Genomic DNA, 17,830 nt, shown 5'->3' with positions numbered 1-17,830 from the left:
AAGACCTTGTGACAAAGACATCACTCACCACCCACTGACCTGTGTGGCAGCCAGAAGTGCCCACAAAAATACTAGCTACAATATTTCAGCACTTTTTTGGGGTGACAAGCTCCACGTCAAATGCTCTACACTTATACATACACACACTATAATCAATGTAATTATATGTTAATATGTAAAAATATAAATATACATTACTCATTTATTATATTATGTAATCATTTACGCCTCATCGTAATCCTATAAGGTAGGTACTATTATTCTCATTTTACACATGCGAAAACCGAAGCACAGAGACTTTTGGTGACTTGACTAAAACCTCTACCTAATTTGTGGCAAAGCCGAGATGTGAATGGTGCCTGTCTCCAAAGCTAATACCTTTAGCTTTCAATGCTGTGTCACGTGCTACAGCCACAGCTACATCAGTGGAAACAGCAGGGGGCGGCCCAGTCCTCCTTGCTGACAGGGTCCACTCTCCTCCCCAGGGGTTTGGGGACATGAGGCCAGGTTGGAGTCTCATTCTCCCAGTCACTGGCCTGGCATTCAAGCCACAAGTGGTTACGTCCCAGGTAGCATCAGGTGACAGGTCTTCCTCTCCACTCAGTTCTTCCAATAGTGGCTAGTATCTGTGGGATGTCTCACAACAACAGCACAAGCTCTGCCGCCAGATAAAGCCCTCTGCTCTTCAGTGGGACCTGGCCAGGTCAGTTTCCTCCTGTGCCTAGAACAAACCAAGCTGGTACCCATCTAGCCCTGCCATTACCTGCCTGCATCATCCTGCTTCCCACTCACCAAACCAACTCTTCCTTACCCTTCAGGAGCAGCTCCTGTTCTATCTCCACACCAACCTACCTTAGGGCTCCAGTTCACAGAAATCCCAACCATCTCTGAATCACTCTGGGCATTCCTCGTTTTGACGTTTTGCCACATACCCACCTCTACTGCTATTTAACTATTCTATATGAGAATGCCCACTGTCTTAGTAACTTTCTAAGCATCCTGAGGATAAGGACAGAACATTCAAATGGTATCATGTGTTCCTCGGATCCCCCTTTCCCCTACCAGATGCTATATACTGCACCATGAATACAGTGTGTGCTCAGTAAATATCCAATAACTTGGACTGTGAACAAGAACTCACCCACAAGTGCATTTTTAGTGAAAGAGTAGAAGCAGTCAGCAGCTCTGGAGCTAGTTTCCCTCTCAAGTTTGACACCAGGAAAATAACAGCCCTATTAACTTGTAATCTGATCCATACATAGATAAGCAAATTATGAGCTTTAGGAAAAACGGGTAAAAAAATCCTCCCTCTTGCCCCTCTGTCCCCAACCTGGTCTGTAAATTTAAAAGAAACACACCTACTAAGACTTACCACGAATTTCTGTGTTTTAGCCTGGTATAAAACATCCTGGTAGTGCTGGGCAGAGTCTGGGTCCACATCTTTAATCCTAGCAGTGGGTAACAGCAGACTATCTAAGGTTTTCAAAGGATCCCCTTCATCAATGGCTTCATTGATGTACCCTACAGCTACAACTCCTAGAAAATGAAGAAAAAAAGTTTCCTTTTAAGTCATAGTACATTATAAGTTTTCTCAAATGACCTATAGCAAAGATTGAGTTAGAAACGGGGGCTGAAGAAACCACACACACACACACACACACACACACACACACACACACACACAAACTGCAAGAGCTAATAAACAAGTACAGCTAAGGCTTACATAGTAGGTCAATGTACAGAAGTGAATTGTATCTTTCTATACTTGCAATGTGCAATCTGAAAATGAAGTTAAGGAAAAATTCCGTAATAGACTCCAATTACAAATACATTACAATTACAAAAAGAATAAACACTTAAGAATAAATTTAATAAAACAAGGATGAGACACAGACACTGAAAATTATGAAACACCGTTGGAAAAAAAGACCTAAATAAAGGGAAAAATCATCCCATGTTCATGGATCAAAAGACTTAATATTAATAAGATGGCAGTATTCAAATTGATCTACAGAGTCAGTGTAACCCCTATCAAAATTCCAGCTGCCTTTTTTTTTCAAAACAGAAATTGACCAGCTGATTATAAAATTCACATGGAAATGCAAGGGTTCAAGAAATAACCAATGCAATGTTGGAAAAAAAGAAAAGAGTTGGAGGACTCTTCCCAATTTCAAATTTACTACAAAGCTACAGTTAATACTGCATGGTACTGACATAAAGACAGACTTAAAGATTAATGGAATAGAATTTAGAGTTCAGAAATAATCCTTTACACGTATAGTCAACTGATTTATTTATTTATTTATTTATTTATTTATTTATTTATTTTTGGCTGTGCTGGGTCTTTGGTTCGTGCGAGGGCTTTCTCCAGTTGCGGCAAGTGGGGGCCACTCTTCATCGCGGTGCGCGGGCCTTTCACCATCGCGGCCCCTCCCGTCGCGGGGCACAGGCTCCAGAAGCGCAGGCTCAGCAGCCGTGGCTCACGGGCCCAGCCGCTCCGCGGCATGTGGGATCCTCCCAGACCAGGGCTCGAACCCGTGTCTCCTGCATTAGCAGGCAGATTCTCAACCACTGCGCCACCAGGGAAGCCCCAGTCAACTGATTTTTAACCAAGGGTGCCAAGACAATGCAACAGGTAAATAACAGTCTTTATAACAAATGGCACAGACAACTGAATGTCCACTGCATAAGAATAAAGTTGGACTCCCTACATCATATCATACACAAAAAGTAACTCAATATGGATCATAAACCTAGACGTAAAAGCTTAAAATATAACTTTTTAATCTCTTAGAAGAAATTTAAGAGTAAATCTTTGTGGTCTTGTGTTAGGCAATACTTTTTACCTGTGACCACCAAAAACATAAATAAAAAAAAGAAACAAATACATGGGATGTTGTAAAAATTAAACCTTTAAGAGGTAAAAACTATTATGTATAAAATAAACTATAAGGATATATTGTACAACATAGGCAATATAGCCAATCTCATAACGTAACTACAAACAGAATATAACCTTTAAAAAATTGTGAATCACTGTATTAAACATCTGTAACTTATGCAATATCGTACATCAACTACACTTCAATAAAAAATTAAACCGAACAGTCAGCTCTACCCACCACCAGAGCCTCCCATCAAGCCTCTTAGATAGCCTCAACCACCAGAGGGCAGACAACAGAAGCAAGAAAAACTACAATCCTGCAGCCTGTGGACCAAAAACCACAGTTACAGAAAGACAGAGAAGATGAAAAGGCAGAGGGCTATGTACCAGATGAAGGAACAAGAAAAAACCCCAGAAAAACAACTAAATGAAGTGGAGATAGGTAACCTTCCAGAAAAAGAATTCAGAATAATGATAGTGAAGATGATCCAGGACCTCGGAATAAGAATGGAGGCAAAGATTGAGAAGATGCAAGAAATGATTAACAAAGACCTAGAAGAATTAAAGAACAAACAAACAGAGATGACCAATACAATAACTGAAATGAAAACTACACTAGAAGGAATCAATAGCAGAATATCTGAGGCAGAAGAACGGATAAGTGACCTGGAAGACAGAATGGTGGAATTCACTGCTGCGGAACAGACTAAAGAAAAAAGAATGAAAAGAAATGAAGACAGCCTAAGAGACCTCTGGGACAACATGAAACGCAACAACATTCGCATTATAGGGGTCCCAGAAGGAGAAGAGAGAGAGAAAGGACCAGAGAAAATATTTGAAGAGATTATAGTCGAAAACTTCCCTAACATGGGAAAGGAAATAGCCACCCAAGTCCAGGAAGCGCAGAGAGTCCCATACAGAATAAACCCAAGGAGAAACACGCCGAGACACATAGTAATCAAAGTGGCAAAAATTAAAGACAAAGAAAAATTACTGAAAGCAGCAAGGGAAAAACGACAAATAACATACAAGGGAACTCCCATAAGGCTAACAGCTGATTTCTCAGCAGAAACTCTACAAGCCAGAAGGGAGTGGCATGATATACTTAAAGTGATGAAAGGGAAGAACCTACAACCAATATTACTCTACCCAGCAAGGATCTCATTTAGATTTGATGGAGAAATCAAAAGCTTTACAGACAAGCAAAAGCTAAGAGAATTCAGCACCACCAAACCAGCTCTACAACAAATGCTGAAGGAACTTCTCTAAGTGGGAAACACAAGAGAAGAAAAGGACCTACAAAAACAAACCCAAAACAATTAAGAAAATGGGCATAGGAACATACATATCGATAATTACCTTAAACGTGAATGGATTAAATGCCCCAACCAAAAGACATAGACTGGCTGAATGGATACAAAAACAAGACCTATATATATGCTGTCTACAAGAGACCCACTTCAGACCTAGGGACACATACAGACTGAAAGTGAGGGGATGGAAAAAGATATTCCATGCAAATGGAAATCAAAAGAAAGCTGGAGTAGCTATACTCATATCAGATAAAATAGACTTTAAAATAAACAATGTTACAAGAGACAAGGAAGGACACTACATAATGATCCAGGGATCAATCCAAGAAGAAGATATAACAATTATAAATATATATGCACCCAACATAGGAGCACCTCAATACATAAGGCAACTGCTAACAGCTATAAAAGAGGAAATCGACAGTAACACAATAATAGTGGGGGACTTTAACACCTCACTTACACCAATGGACAGATCATCCAAAATGAAAATAAATAAGGAAACAGAAGCTTTAAATGACACAATAGACCAGATAGATTTAATTGATATATATAGGACATTCCATCCAAAAACGGCAGATTACACGTTCTTCTCAAGTGCGCATGGAACATTCTCCAGGATAGATCACATCTTGGGTCACAAATCAAGCCTCAGTAAATTTAAGAAAATTGAAATCATATCAAGCATCTTTTCTGACCACAACGCTATGAGATTAGAAATGAATTACAGGGAAAAAAACGTAAAAAAGACAAACACATGGAGGCTAAACAATACGTTACTAAATAACCAAGAGATCACTGAAGAAATCAAACAGGAAATAAAAAAATACCTAGAGACAAATGACAATGAAAACACGACGACCCAAAACCTATGGGATGCAGCAAAAGCGGTTCTAAGAGGGAAGTTTATAGCTATACAAGCCTACCTCAAGAAACAAGAAAAATCTCAAGTAAACAATCTAACCTTACACCTAAAGAAACTAGAGAAAGAAGAACAAACAAAACCCAAAGTTAGCAGAAGGAAAGAAATCATAAAGATCAGAGCAGAAATAAATGAAATAGAAACAAAGAAAACAATAGCAAAGATCAATAAAACTAAAAGTTGGTTCTTTGAGAAGATAAACAAAATTGATAAGCCATTAGCCAGACTCATCAAGAAAAAGAGGGAGAGGACTCAAATCAATAAAATCAGAAATGAAAAAGGAGAAGTTACAACAGACACCGCAGAAATACAAAACATCCTAAGAGACTACTACAAGCAACTTTATGCCAATAAAATGGACAACCTGGAAGAAATGGACAAATTCTTAGAAAGGTATAACCTTCCAAGACTGAATCAGGAAGAAACAGAAAATATGAACAGACCAATCACAAGTAATGAAATTGAAACTGTGATTAAAAATCTTCCAACAAACAAAAGTCCAGGACCAGATGGCTTCACAGGTGAATTCTATCAAACATTTAGAGAAGAGCTAACACCCATCCTTCCAAAACTCTTCCAAAAAATTGCAGAGGAAGGAACACTCCCAAACTCATTCTATGAGGCCACCATCACCCTGATACCAAAACCAGACAAAGACACTACAAAAAAAGAAAATTACAGACCAATATCACTGATGAATATAGATGCAAAAATCCTCAACAAAATACTAGCAAACAGAATCCAACAACACATTAAAAGGATCATACACCACGATCAAGTGGGATTTATCCCAGGGATGCAAGGATTCTTCAATATATGCAAATCAATCAATGTGATACCCCATATTAACAAATTGAAGAAGAAAAACCATATGATCATCTCAATAGATGCAGAAAAAGCTTCTGACAAAATTCAACACCCATTTATGATAAAAACTCTCCAGAAAGTGGGCATAGAGGGAACCTACCTCAACATAATAAAGGCCATATATGACAAACCCACAGCAAACATCATTCTCAATGGTGAAAAACTGAAAGCATTTCCTCTAAGATCAGGAACGAGACAAGGATGTCCACTCTCACCACTATTATTCAACATAGTTCTGGAAGTCCTAGCCACGGCAATCAGAGAAGAAAAAGAAATAAAAGGAATACAAATTGGAAAAGAAGAAGTAAAACTGTCACTGTTTGCGGATGACATGATACTATACATAGAGAATCCTAAAACTGCCACCAGAAAACTGCTAGAGCTAATTAATGAATATGGTAAAGTTGCAGGTTACAAAATTAATGCACAGAAATCTCTTGCATTCCTATACACTAATGATGAAAAATCTGAAAGAGAAATTAAGGAAACACTCCCATTTACCATTGCAACAAAAAGAATAAAATACCTAGGAATAAACCTACCTAGGGAGACAAAAGACCTGTATGCAGAAAACTATAAGACACTGATGAAAGAAATTAAAGATGATACCAACAGATGGAGAGATATACCATGTTCTTGGATTGGAAGAATCAACATTGTGAAAATGAGTATACTACCCAAAGCAATCTACAGATTCAATGCAATCCCTATCAAATTACCAATGGCATTTTTTACGGAGCTAGAACAAATCATCTTAAAATTTGTATGGAGACACAAAAGACCCCGAATAGCCAAAGCAGTCTTGAGGCAAAAAAATGGAGCTGGAGGAATCAGACTCCCTGACTTCAGACTATACTACAAAGCTACAGTAATCAAGACAATATGGTACTGGCACAAAAACAGAAACATAGATCAATGGAACAAGATAGAAAGCCCAGAGATTAACCCACGCACCTATGGTCAACTAATCTATGACAAAGGAGGCAAAGATATACAATGGAGAAAAGACAGTCTCTTCAATAAGTGGTGCTGGGAAAACTGGACAGCTACATGTAAAAGAATGAAATTAGAATACTCCCTAACACCATACACAAAAATAAACTCAAAATGGATTAGAGACCTAAATATAAGACTGGACACTATAAAACTCTTAGAGGAAAACATAGGAAGAACATTCTTTGACATAAATCACAGCAAGATCTTTTTTGATCCACCTCCTAGAGTAATGGAAATAAAAACAAAAATAAACAAGTGGGACCTAATGAAACTTCAAAGCTTTTGCACAGCAAAGGAAACCATAAACAAGATGAAAAGACAACCCTCAGAATGGGAGAAAATATTTGCAAATGAATCAACGGACAAAGGATTAATCTCCAAAATATATAAACAGCTCATTCAGCTCAATATCAAAGAAACAAACACCCCAATCCAAAAATGGGCAGAAGACCTAAATAGACATTTCTCCAAAGAAGACATACAGACGGCCACGAAGCACATGAAAACATGCTCAACATCACTAATTATTAGAGAAATGCAAATCAAAACTACAATGAGGTATCACCTCACTCCTGTTAGAATGGGCATCATCAGAAAATCTACAAACAACAAATGCTGGAGAGGGTGTGGAGAAAAGGGAACCCTCTTGCACTGTTGGTGGGAATGTAAATTGATACAGCCACTATGGAGAACAATATGGAGGTTCCTTAAAAAACTAAAAATAGAATTACCATATGACCCAGCAATTCCACTACTGGGCATATACCCAGAGAAAACCGTAATTCAAAAAGACACATGCACCCGAATGTTCATTGCAGCACTATTTACAATAGCCAGGTCATGGAAGCAACCCAAATGCCCATCAACAGACGAATGGCTAAAGAAGATGTGGTACATATATACAATGGAATATTACTCAGCCATAAAAAGGAACGAAATTGAGTCATTTGTTGAGACGTGGATGGATCTAGAGACTGTCATACAGAGTGAAGTAAGTCAGAAAGAGAAAAACAAATATCGTATATTAATGCATGTATGTGGAACCTAGAAAAATGGTACAGATGAGCCAGTTTGCAGGGCAGAAGTTGAGACACAGATGTAGAGAATGGACATATGGACACCAAGGGGGGAAAACTGCGGTGAGGTAGGGATGGTGGTGTGCTGAATTGGGCGATTGGGATTGACATGTATACACTGATGTGTATAAAACTGATGCCTAATAAGAACCTGCAGTATAAAAAAACAAACAAGACAACTAATACTAAACTTTCATTGGGTTATTTGTATGGAAATATGTTAATATAAATGTTTCAGACATTACATGAAATTTCTAAAAATCTTATATTTGTATTTGTATGGAAATATGTATGGAAATATGTTAATATACATGTTTCAGACATTACATGAAATTTCTAAAAATCTTATATTTGTATTTGTATGGAAATATGTATGGAAATATGTTAATATAAATGTTTCAGACATTACAGGAAACTTCTAAAAATCTTATATGTTCTGGTATAATGTTATAAGTAATAATCCTAGTTATTACTTTAAAATGTATATCTCAGAAATAACTAATTTTCTTGTCAACTGCATTATTATGAACTTTCATCAAATCTTTAACCATGGTCATAAAAAAAAAAAAAAAATTAAACCTTTTGGGCTTCTCTGGTGGTGCAGTGGTTAAGAATCTGCCTGCCAGTGCAGGGGACATGGGTTCGAGCCCTGGTCCAGGAAAATCTCACATGCCACGAAGCAACTAAGCCCGTGCACCACAACTACTGAACCTGCGCTCTAGAGCCCGCGAGCCACAACTACTGAGCCTGCGTGACACAACTACTGAAGCCCGTGCGCCTAGAGCCCATGCTCCGCAACAAGAGAAGCCACAGCCATAAGCCCGCGCACCACAATGAAGAGTAGCCCCCGCTCGCTGCAACTAGAGAAAAGCCCGCATGCAGCAACAAAGACCCAATGCAGCCAAAAATAAATAAAATAAATAAATAAAAATTAAACCTTTTATGTTTCCAAGGACACCCTCAAAAAAAGTGAAGACGATCTATAGAATGGGAGGAAATACTTCCAAGTCCTGTATCTGATAAAAAACCTTATATACCTGATATACAAGCATAATAACTATATAAGGAACTCTTAACAACTCAACAGAAAGAGAAAAAAAATTTAAAACAAGTAAAGGACTTGATCAGGTATTTCTTTAAAGAAGATATACAAATGGCTAATAAGCACATGAAAAGATGCTCAGTATCACTAGTTATTAGGAAAATGCAAATCCAAATCACAACGAAATACCAGTTCATAACCACTAGGATGGCTATACTAAAAAAGACAATAACAAGTGTTGTGAAGATGGGGTGAAATTGGAACGCTCATACGTTGTTGGTGGGAATGGAAAATGGTAGTCACCTTGGTAAACAGGCAGTTCTTTAACATATTAAACATACAACTGCCATGTGATCCAGCAGTTCCACTCCTAGGTATATACTCAAGAGAACTGAAACCATATAGTCACACAAAAGCTTATACTTGAATCTTTATAGAAGCAATATTTATAACAGCTAAAAAGTAGAAACAACCCAAATATCCATCGACTGATGACTGGATAAACAAATGTATATCCCTAGAATGGAATATTACTTGACCTAGAAAGGAATATGAAGTATAATGATACATGATACAACATGGATGAACCTTGAAAACATTATGCTAAGAGAAAGAAGCCAGACACAAAAGGCCCCATATTACATGATTCTATTTATATGAAATATCCAGAATCGGAAAATCCATAGAAAAAAAGTAGATGAGTGGTTGCCAGGGGGTGGGGGGAGGGGGAAAAGGGAGTGACTGCTAACGGGTATAAAGTTTCTTTTTGGGGTGATGAAGATGTTCTGAATTTAGATACTAGTGATGGCTGCACAATTTTTTAAATACATAAAAAACTACCATAAAAACACAATAAAAGGGTGAATTTTATGGTATATGAATTATATCTCAGTAAAGCTGTTATAAAAAGGGGAGATAATCTGACATACAAGTAGCAGCAGAGATGCTCATTTCTAGTGTAACCCTCACTTACATAATAATGCCAAAGTACTGGATGATGGAACCATAGAATAGCAGAGCTGGAAGAATTTAATGTAGAGATGTACAGAAAAGAAAATGGAAGTGCAAAGAGATTTGGATATACACTCTATTATTGGGTTTACTCTACTTCACCACTCTGCCAAAGAGACAGTTCAAAACCAAACAATTCCCTATAGTGTTAGCAGAGTGACTTTCAAGGTCAGTATAGCCCAGTGCTGTCCAGTGGAATGTTCTGTGATGATGAAAATGTTCTGGGCCATCCAATATGGTAGCCAGTAGCCACATGCAGCTAATGAGCATTTAAAATGTGGCTAGTATGAGCCACTATGGAGAAGAGTATGCAGGTTTCTTAAAAAACTAAAAATAGAACTCCCATACGACCCAGCAATCCCACTACTGGGCATATACTGTGAGAAAACCATAATTCAAAAAGAGTCACGTACCACAACGTTCATTGCAGCTCTATTTACAATAGCCAGGACATGGAAGCAACCTAAGTGTCCATCAACAGATGAATGGATAAAGAAGATGTGGCACATATATACAATGGAATATTACTCAGCCATAAAAAGAAATGAAATTGAGTTATTTGTAGCGAGGTGGATGGACCTAGAGTCTGTCACACAGAGTGAAGTAAGTCAGAAAGAGAAAAACAAATACCATATGCTAACACATATATATGGAATCTAAAAAAAAAAAAAAAAAAGGTTCTGAAGAACCTAGGGGCAGGACAGGTATAAAAACACAGACAGAGAATGGACTTGAGGACACAGGTAGGGGGAAGGGTAAGCTGGGACAAAGTGAGAGAGTGGCATGGACATATATACATTATCAAATGTAAAATAGATAGCTAGTGAGAAGCAGCCGCATAGCACAGGGAGATCAGCTCGGTGCTTTGTGACCACCTAGAGGGGTGGGATAGGGAGGGTGGGAGGGAGACGCAAGAGGGAGGAGATATGGGGATATATGTATACGTATAGCTGATTCACTTTGTTATAAAGCAGAAACTAACACACCATTGTAAAGCAACTATACTCCAATAAAGATGTTAAAAAAAATGTGGCTAGTATGAGTGAACAACTTCATTTTACATTTTATTTAATTTTAATTAGTTACAATAGCCACATGTGGCTGTCAAGTGTTGGTCGGCTCCATAGAAATTAACAAAGTCATGCATGTTTGGGGATATTTTTAAGGTTCAAGTGTGGTTAATTAACGTCACAAATTCTCTAATGCGGGCTGGTAAAATTACATCTGGATCCCTAATTCATGGATGCACCAAAGGATGAATAAGCATATCCACCAGTTTAACCTTCTACTATCTCTACTACATACAGGATCTTAGGACATAGACTGTAAGGTCCAGGAATGAGAAGCACAGAAGCCAAGCCATGCAGTTGGAAAAGTTTCTGAAAGTCTAGTACAAGGGATCTATTTGGAGGTCACTTCTCAATACTGCCTTATTCTTAAGAATAAACTATCATCCAGTCATAAAATACTTTGGTGTATGTATGTATGGGTGCATTATTCATGGATATATGTACACATGTGTACACATACACACACACATACATTCACATACTAACAGGGGGCTTCTGCTTCCCAAGTGAGTGCTCATGGACAAGAATTAATAAAGAAACTAAACATTAATGAGCAGTAAGCGTAGAAAATAAGCACACTTAAGGCCAAACATTATCTCATTTTGTCAGTTATTTTTCTCCATAAACAACCAGAAGCCACTCTACAAATGTGATATGCTATGAAACAGAATACATACTTCTAATTTTTAAGAGGTATCTTCATCTGACATTCAAATTAAAGTAAAATATTTAGCTAAGTATCTCCTGAATGAATGACCCCATAAAGACCATTGCTAAGAATGAAAAAATCTGTAGGAGAAAAGGGACAATCTAAAATGTCTAGAAATTATTTCAGACTATAATACTCCAGTATGTTGGAAGAAGCAGCAAAAATACTTCTCTAACATGCAAGTCAGGTTATCTCAAAACATTGGAAGAACTTGAGAAAGTCTAAGTACTACCCACATACAAGGTATTATCATTTCACCCCATAATATTTATACACTGGAGAGCATGGAATACTTATATCATTCTCTGGAAATGACAGTTGACCCCTTATGTCAGTTGACCTCCTTGGGTCAACTGTTCTAAATACTTTTAAACATCCCATCCAAAAATGATCTTTACAGAACTACATCTAAGAAAGAGAATGTGTGTTCCTAGCAGCTGATCACCTGGGAACGAGTGCATGCCAGCTGACTTGACTGAAATCACCTGCTTAAGTTTTTGGTGTGTTTCTAAGAACACAAGCTGCTGATGTCATAGTAAATGACTTCACAAGAGCTGAAAAACCTTCCCATAAGTCCCCTGGGTCCATCTGCATCACTTCCTCTGTTTAAAAATAAAGAGAAAATCCCATTTGAGCAAAGACTGCTGAGCCTCAGTTCATGGCCCACTGATTTAAATCATCATGTGATACTATAACATTCTAGTCCAAGGAGAGAGTGGGCATTCCCTTAGAGGTGTTGTATTTGAGATAGCAGATGAGGTAACTGACAAAGAATGGTACCTACCAAACTTAAAAAGCAAAAATTCACAGGAAGAAAACTTCCTTGTCTAAGTTACCTGGTTAAAATAATACTCCTCTAAGGCTCAACTGGGAAAAGTAAACTTTCCATTAAGAAATCAGCAAAGCAGGCTTCCCTGGTGGCGCAGTGGTTGAGAATCTGCCTGCCAATGCAGGGGACACGGGTTCGAGCTCTGGTCTGGGAAGATTCCACATGCCGCGGAGCAACTAGGCCCGTGAGCCACAACTACTGAGCCTGCGCGTCTGGAGCCTGTGCCCCGCAACAAGAGAGGCCACGACACTGAAAGGCCCGCACACCGCGATGAAGAGTGGCCCCCGTTTGCCACAACTAGAGAAAGCCCTCGCACAGAAACGAAGACCCAATACAGCCAAAAATAAATAAATAAATTTATTAAAAAAAAAAAAAGAAAGAAATCAGCAAAGCATCCAAATCTGAGGAAATGCATTTAGCAGCTTCTCCATTCAATTCACCTTCCACATTTATCATTTCCCATTAGCTACATACCTCATCCACACCACAATTCAGACACAGGATTAGACTCTGGAGTGTGTGGCAGGGGTGGGATGGGGAGAGTAATGCACTTTCAAGATGTCCATGAAAAGTTCTCAGCTCTTTCAGATGATTTAATTTCTATATTGTGCAATTCGGGCCTACTTGCGATGGTATATTTATTTTAATTTAGCTGTTAAAGCAATTACCTAAACAGATGATATCAAACTCAATAATTCAAGAACTTTAAACAAAAATATCCCATTTTGACAAAACAACAAACCAAAACAGAGAGAAGTTAACTCTGTCATATTAAGTCCCCCAAATTCTAGAAAGGAAATATTAGCCTCTAAAATTACTATTCTGGTTATGGCATATACGCTTCACGCCAAGATGGTTAAAAGAAATGTGATAATGTCCGTGTGAAATGTCCCATGGAGAACAACTTAGTAGTACAGTTACCTAGATAAACGCCATACAAATCCAAAGAGATTTTTGCTTAAAAATATTCACCTACAAAAAACCACTTTCTTTCAAAGTTATACACATGATACTGTTTTTCTTTTCCTGGTAAAAGCAAAGGCTCTATCTGATAATCTGGGACGAAAAATGGCAGGTCCTTCCTCGCACCCTCTTGTCAATGTCAAGAATGAGAGTAAAACTACACTTGTTCAGTACTGAGAATTAACGCACCTTCACCTGTATAAGCAGGACATACATAAATCACCAAAGCAAACCTGGATTGTGCATGTTGTCACAAGGAATAAGGAAAAAGTTAGAAAACAAAGATGGAACATGATTTTGTGTTTTGCCAACCCCTGAGTGGCATTAGCCAAAGCACCCAAACCATCACTGGAGACTGAGTGTGGAGCTGGGGAGGATCAAGGAGGAAGGCAGGAGGGCAGGAGGCTGGGGACCTGAGCTTTGTAAGAGGACACACACACCAGTGTCGTCCCCCACGCCCCCCCCCCCACTGATGATGTTGAACGTCTGCTTAAATTAGTGCTTCCCTCATAACTAACATCTGGCAAGAACTACCAGCTCCCAAGCCAACATGCCAGAAAAGAGCCAAGTGGGTGATGTGTCAGCCATCTGAGGCAGGGATCCCCAAATGCCTCACTGAAAGAAAATGCAGAGAGGCAGCAGAAAGTCGTGTGGTCACAAAGCAGCAATTATACTCATTGCCTAAGTTACAGATCTCCCCATTCGTCACTCTGTTTTTATAAGTAAGAGGCAGGATAAGGAAGCAAGCTGACATTCAAGAAAGCATGTCTCAGCGCACATCTTCTTGGATTGTCCACTTTCATGCTCAGAGCTCCTAAGTTCTAGAAGCACAGCAAATCACCATGATTTGAGATCATAAAACAACAGTTAGACTGTGTTGCCATTTCTTCTTAGGGCGGAACATGTGTCATATTTCAGAAAAACGCCCATGTACATAAAAGGTCAAAATAAAGTTGAGTGCTTAAAAAGCTGAGTTATTTATAGCAGTCATCTTTCAAGTACCAATAAATAGAAAAATACTAGGACTTGTATTTATGTACTTTTATTCTATCCTTTTATGTCTTATGTTTGCTTTGTAATGTTTATAACATGTTGGGACAGTAGTACAAAAATAACATTTACATATAAATACATACAGACTTGTGAGGGGAGAGTGCTCTCATAGGGCTCTAGGGCAGCCCTAATGTAGAGGACCGTTCTGTCCAGCTACCTTATTCTCCCACTATAACTAGAGAAGGAAACTGTTCCATACTTACGGTCATTTTCTTCTTGAATTTCAATATTAACCATGTCAATACAATTCTGAATTTCATTCCAGCTTAAGCTATCTTGCCCTTGGGATAAGGCCTCCAGTTTAATGGAGAGTAGTGCATTTGCGTAACTGTAGAAGAGAAAACAAGCATGATACTAATCAGAGACATTCATTCTTTGTTCATGTTATGCATCTTTAATTGGACATGCATCTTAAGTTTGACACATGTGGCTCAATGTGATGTTATGAGGTTAGACAAACAGGATAAAGGCAAGTAAAATTGTCTTGTGCAGCTTTCTCAACATACACCAAGGTCACTTAGACTAAGGGTGTTTTTTTTCCTTAAAAATACTTTAAGGTACAAATGCTTTTTAATGAAAGTTCCTCAAATTCCAATCTTGTACTTAACTCAAGCAAAAAAACCTCAACGTTCTTAACTCTGTGAAATTACTTGCGTGTTTTAGTAACTATTTTTCCTTCCCTTTGTATGTCTTGGTTCTGCTTAGTCTCCAGATGAGTATTATGGGATAAAATTCGGAATTACCACGGTTCCTAATCTTTCCATCAAGTGTCCCTTTTTTTTTTTTTTTCTCGTTCATTCCCCAAATCCAAGCCGTGAGTGGCCTTTTTTTTTTTTTTTTTTACTGTAACCCTAACATAGCTGAGTTACCTTGTGACCTAATACTTCCAGTGACAAATCAAATAAAAAGCAAATGCAGTTCCAGAAACCTTGCTGAATAACACACATCTTCACTGCCTGTTTTCTTTTTAATAAATTTATTTATTTATTTATTTTTGGCTGTGTTGGGTCTTCGTTTCTGTGCGAGGGCTTTCTCTAGTTGTGGCGAGCGGGGACCACTCTTCATCGCAGTGCGCGGGCCTCTCACTATCGCGGCCTCTCCCGTTGCGGAGCACAGGCTCCTGACGCGCAGGCTCAGTAATTGTGGCTCACGGGCTTAGTTGCTCCGCGGCACGTGGGATCTTCCCAGACCAGGGCTCGAACCCGTGTCCCCTGCATTGGCAGGCAGATTCTTAACCACTGCGCCACCAGGGAAGCCCATTGCCTGTTTTCTTGAAGAGGTGGTGCATGAGTTGACCCAGAACATCCTAGTTTCCTCTTCACCTGTCCATTCCTCAGGCTTCACAGCAGCTCTTCACCACCTCTGTCCTGTGTCCACTTACTGTCATTACATCCTTACCCCTCATTCTGATCCCTGACCCTCCTCACTCTGTGCAGCCCTCTGGAAAATAGAGTTTGGTCAACACTCTGATTACTTTTCCTGTCTTGAGAAATTTTAGGAAAAAAAGATGATCCACCTTGACATATTATTAAGAAACGTTCATTTCTCAATCATCAATTTTCCCATTTAAAAACTACAGAACCAATGTTACAACCATAAGCTAACATGAGTGAGCTATTCCAGCCCGAAGTATAGAAACTCAATAGTTTAATTTGCTTGTGCATCTTTACACCAGGGAAATAAAGAGCAATCCTCTATGTACATATTGATTCACTCTACAGTATGACTTCTGAATAGAACCTACGGATTTGCTAACAGTAGAGGTTCAAAGAAGTAAGATCACATTGAGTCTGTAATTGTTTTCTCATTGTGACAGATTTTCTCAAAGTTCTGCATGCTCCAAGATGACACTGAGGTGTCTTCTACTGAGTGTAGCTTGGGAGAGAAAAACATCATTCAGAATAGGAAGTGGGAGAGATGATTCATTCTCTGTGCCTGAACAAGGCATCACCAAACACAGGCTTGAAACTGTTTCAGTGTCCTGTGTGAGATTTTCATCTTATCAAGAGTTATAAACCTAAGAAAATACTCTTCTATACTTACTAGTAGCAATATATACTAAATAATACTGACCACAATGACAATATGGATAAATGGCAACTTGCACTCATTAGCATCCCTTATAGATGGGGACCATTCTATAAGAAAGCGCAAAATCCTTACAGGCATTTCACGTCTGACATTTAAATTTTATTTATTTATTTATTTATGTATGGCTGTGTTGGGTCTTCGTTTCTGCGCGAGGGCTTTCTCTAGTTGCGGCAAGTGGGGGCCACTCTTCATCGCTGTGCACGGGCCTCTCACTATCGCGGCCTCTCTTGTTGCGGAGCACAGGCTCCAGACACGCAGGCTCAGTAATTGTGGCTCACGGGCCTAGTCGCTCCGCGGCATGTGGGATCCTCCCAGACCAGGGCCCGAACCCGTGTCCCCTGCATTGGCAGGCAGATTCTCAACCACTGCGCCACCAGGGAAGCCCCACGTCTGACATTTAATGATGACCCAACGGGAATAAAATGAAAAAGCTTAAGGATGAACACAGAAAAAAACACAAAACCCACAATCACCCATCATTTCTTCAGAAATGAACAAATACTAGCCAAAGGGAAAAATTTTATGAATAACACAACATAGTTCCATAGGCTTTCCATATGAGGATTAGTCTCCAGCACTAAAGGCATCAACTTTGGAAGTTGTAGTAGTTTACCCGAACAGGCCTATGTCTTTTCCCTCCCCACCTTTCTCAGAGTTCTCTTCGGTGTCTGCTATGGATAGACTAGTAAGATTACCTTTCTAACACACTTGGGAAGCTTTGAGAAGATTAAGATTCCAATTTTGTTCAGCAGATGCTTATTAAGCACTAACTACCTGCAAAACCTGTGGCAGGCACTATAGGGAGATTAGGAGGAACAAGATGCAGTCTTTACTTCAAGGAGCTTTCAGTCCATTAGATAAAATGACAAAAAACTCAAAAGGGTGTAAGAGCAGAGCATAGGAAAGGCCGTAAAATTAGAGGCAGTCCATAAGAGTGGAAGTAACGGGGTTCCAAGGAAGGAGAAGTGGAAGGAAACCCCTAGTGGTGGAGCATCTTGCCTGGG

At 39.0% G+C, this 17,830-nt stretch overlaps 1 protein-coding gene across 3 annotated transcripts in view; it reads right to left on the bottom strand.

Moving 5' to 3' along the window:
- IQGAP2 (IQ motif containing GTPase activating protein 2) overlaps positions 1 to 17,830 on the bottom strand; it is a 302,790-nt gene that overhangs the window by 85,135 nt on the left and 199,825 nt on the right. For all 3 annotated transcript variants that reach the window (XM_007175891.3, XM_007175892.3, XM_057540875.1), the window contains 2 exons: positions 14,939 to 15,063; positions 1,373 to 1,536 (listed from right to left, as the gene is read on the bottom strand). In XM_007175891.3, the coding sequence (XP_007175953.2) occupies positions 1,373 to 1,536; positions 14,939 to 15,063 (289 nt within the window). The remainder of the gene's footprint in view (positions 1 to 1,372; positions 1,537 to 14,938; positions 15,064 to 17,830) is intronic.

The sequence above is a fragment of the Balaenoptera acutorostrata genome, chromosome 2, assembly GCF_949987535.1.
Source record: "Balaenoptera acutorostrata chromosome 2, mBalAcu1.1, whole genome shotgun sequence".
NCBI classification, from domain to species: domain Eukaryota; kingdom Metazoa; phylum Chordata; class Mammalia; order Artiodactyla; family Balaenopteridae; genus Balaenoptera; species Balaenoptera acutorostrata.
Note: the sequence above shows the minus strand (reverse complement) of the source record. Positions and strands in the feature narration are given on the sequence as shown.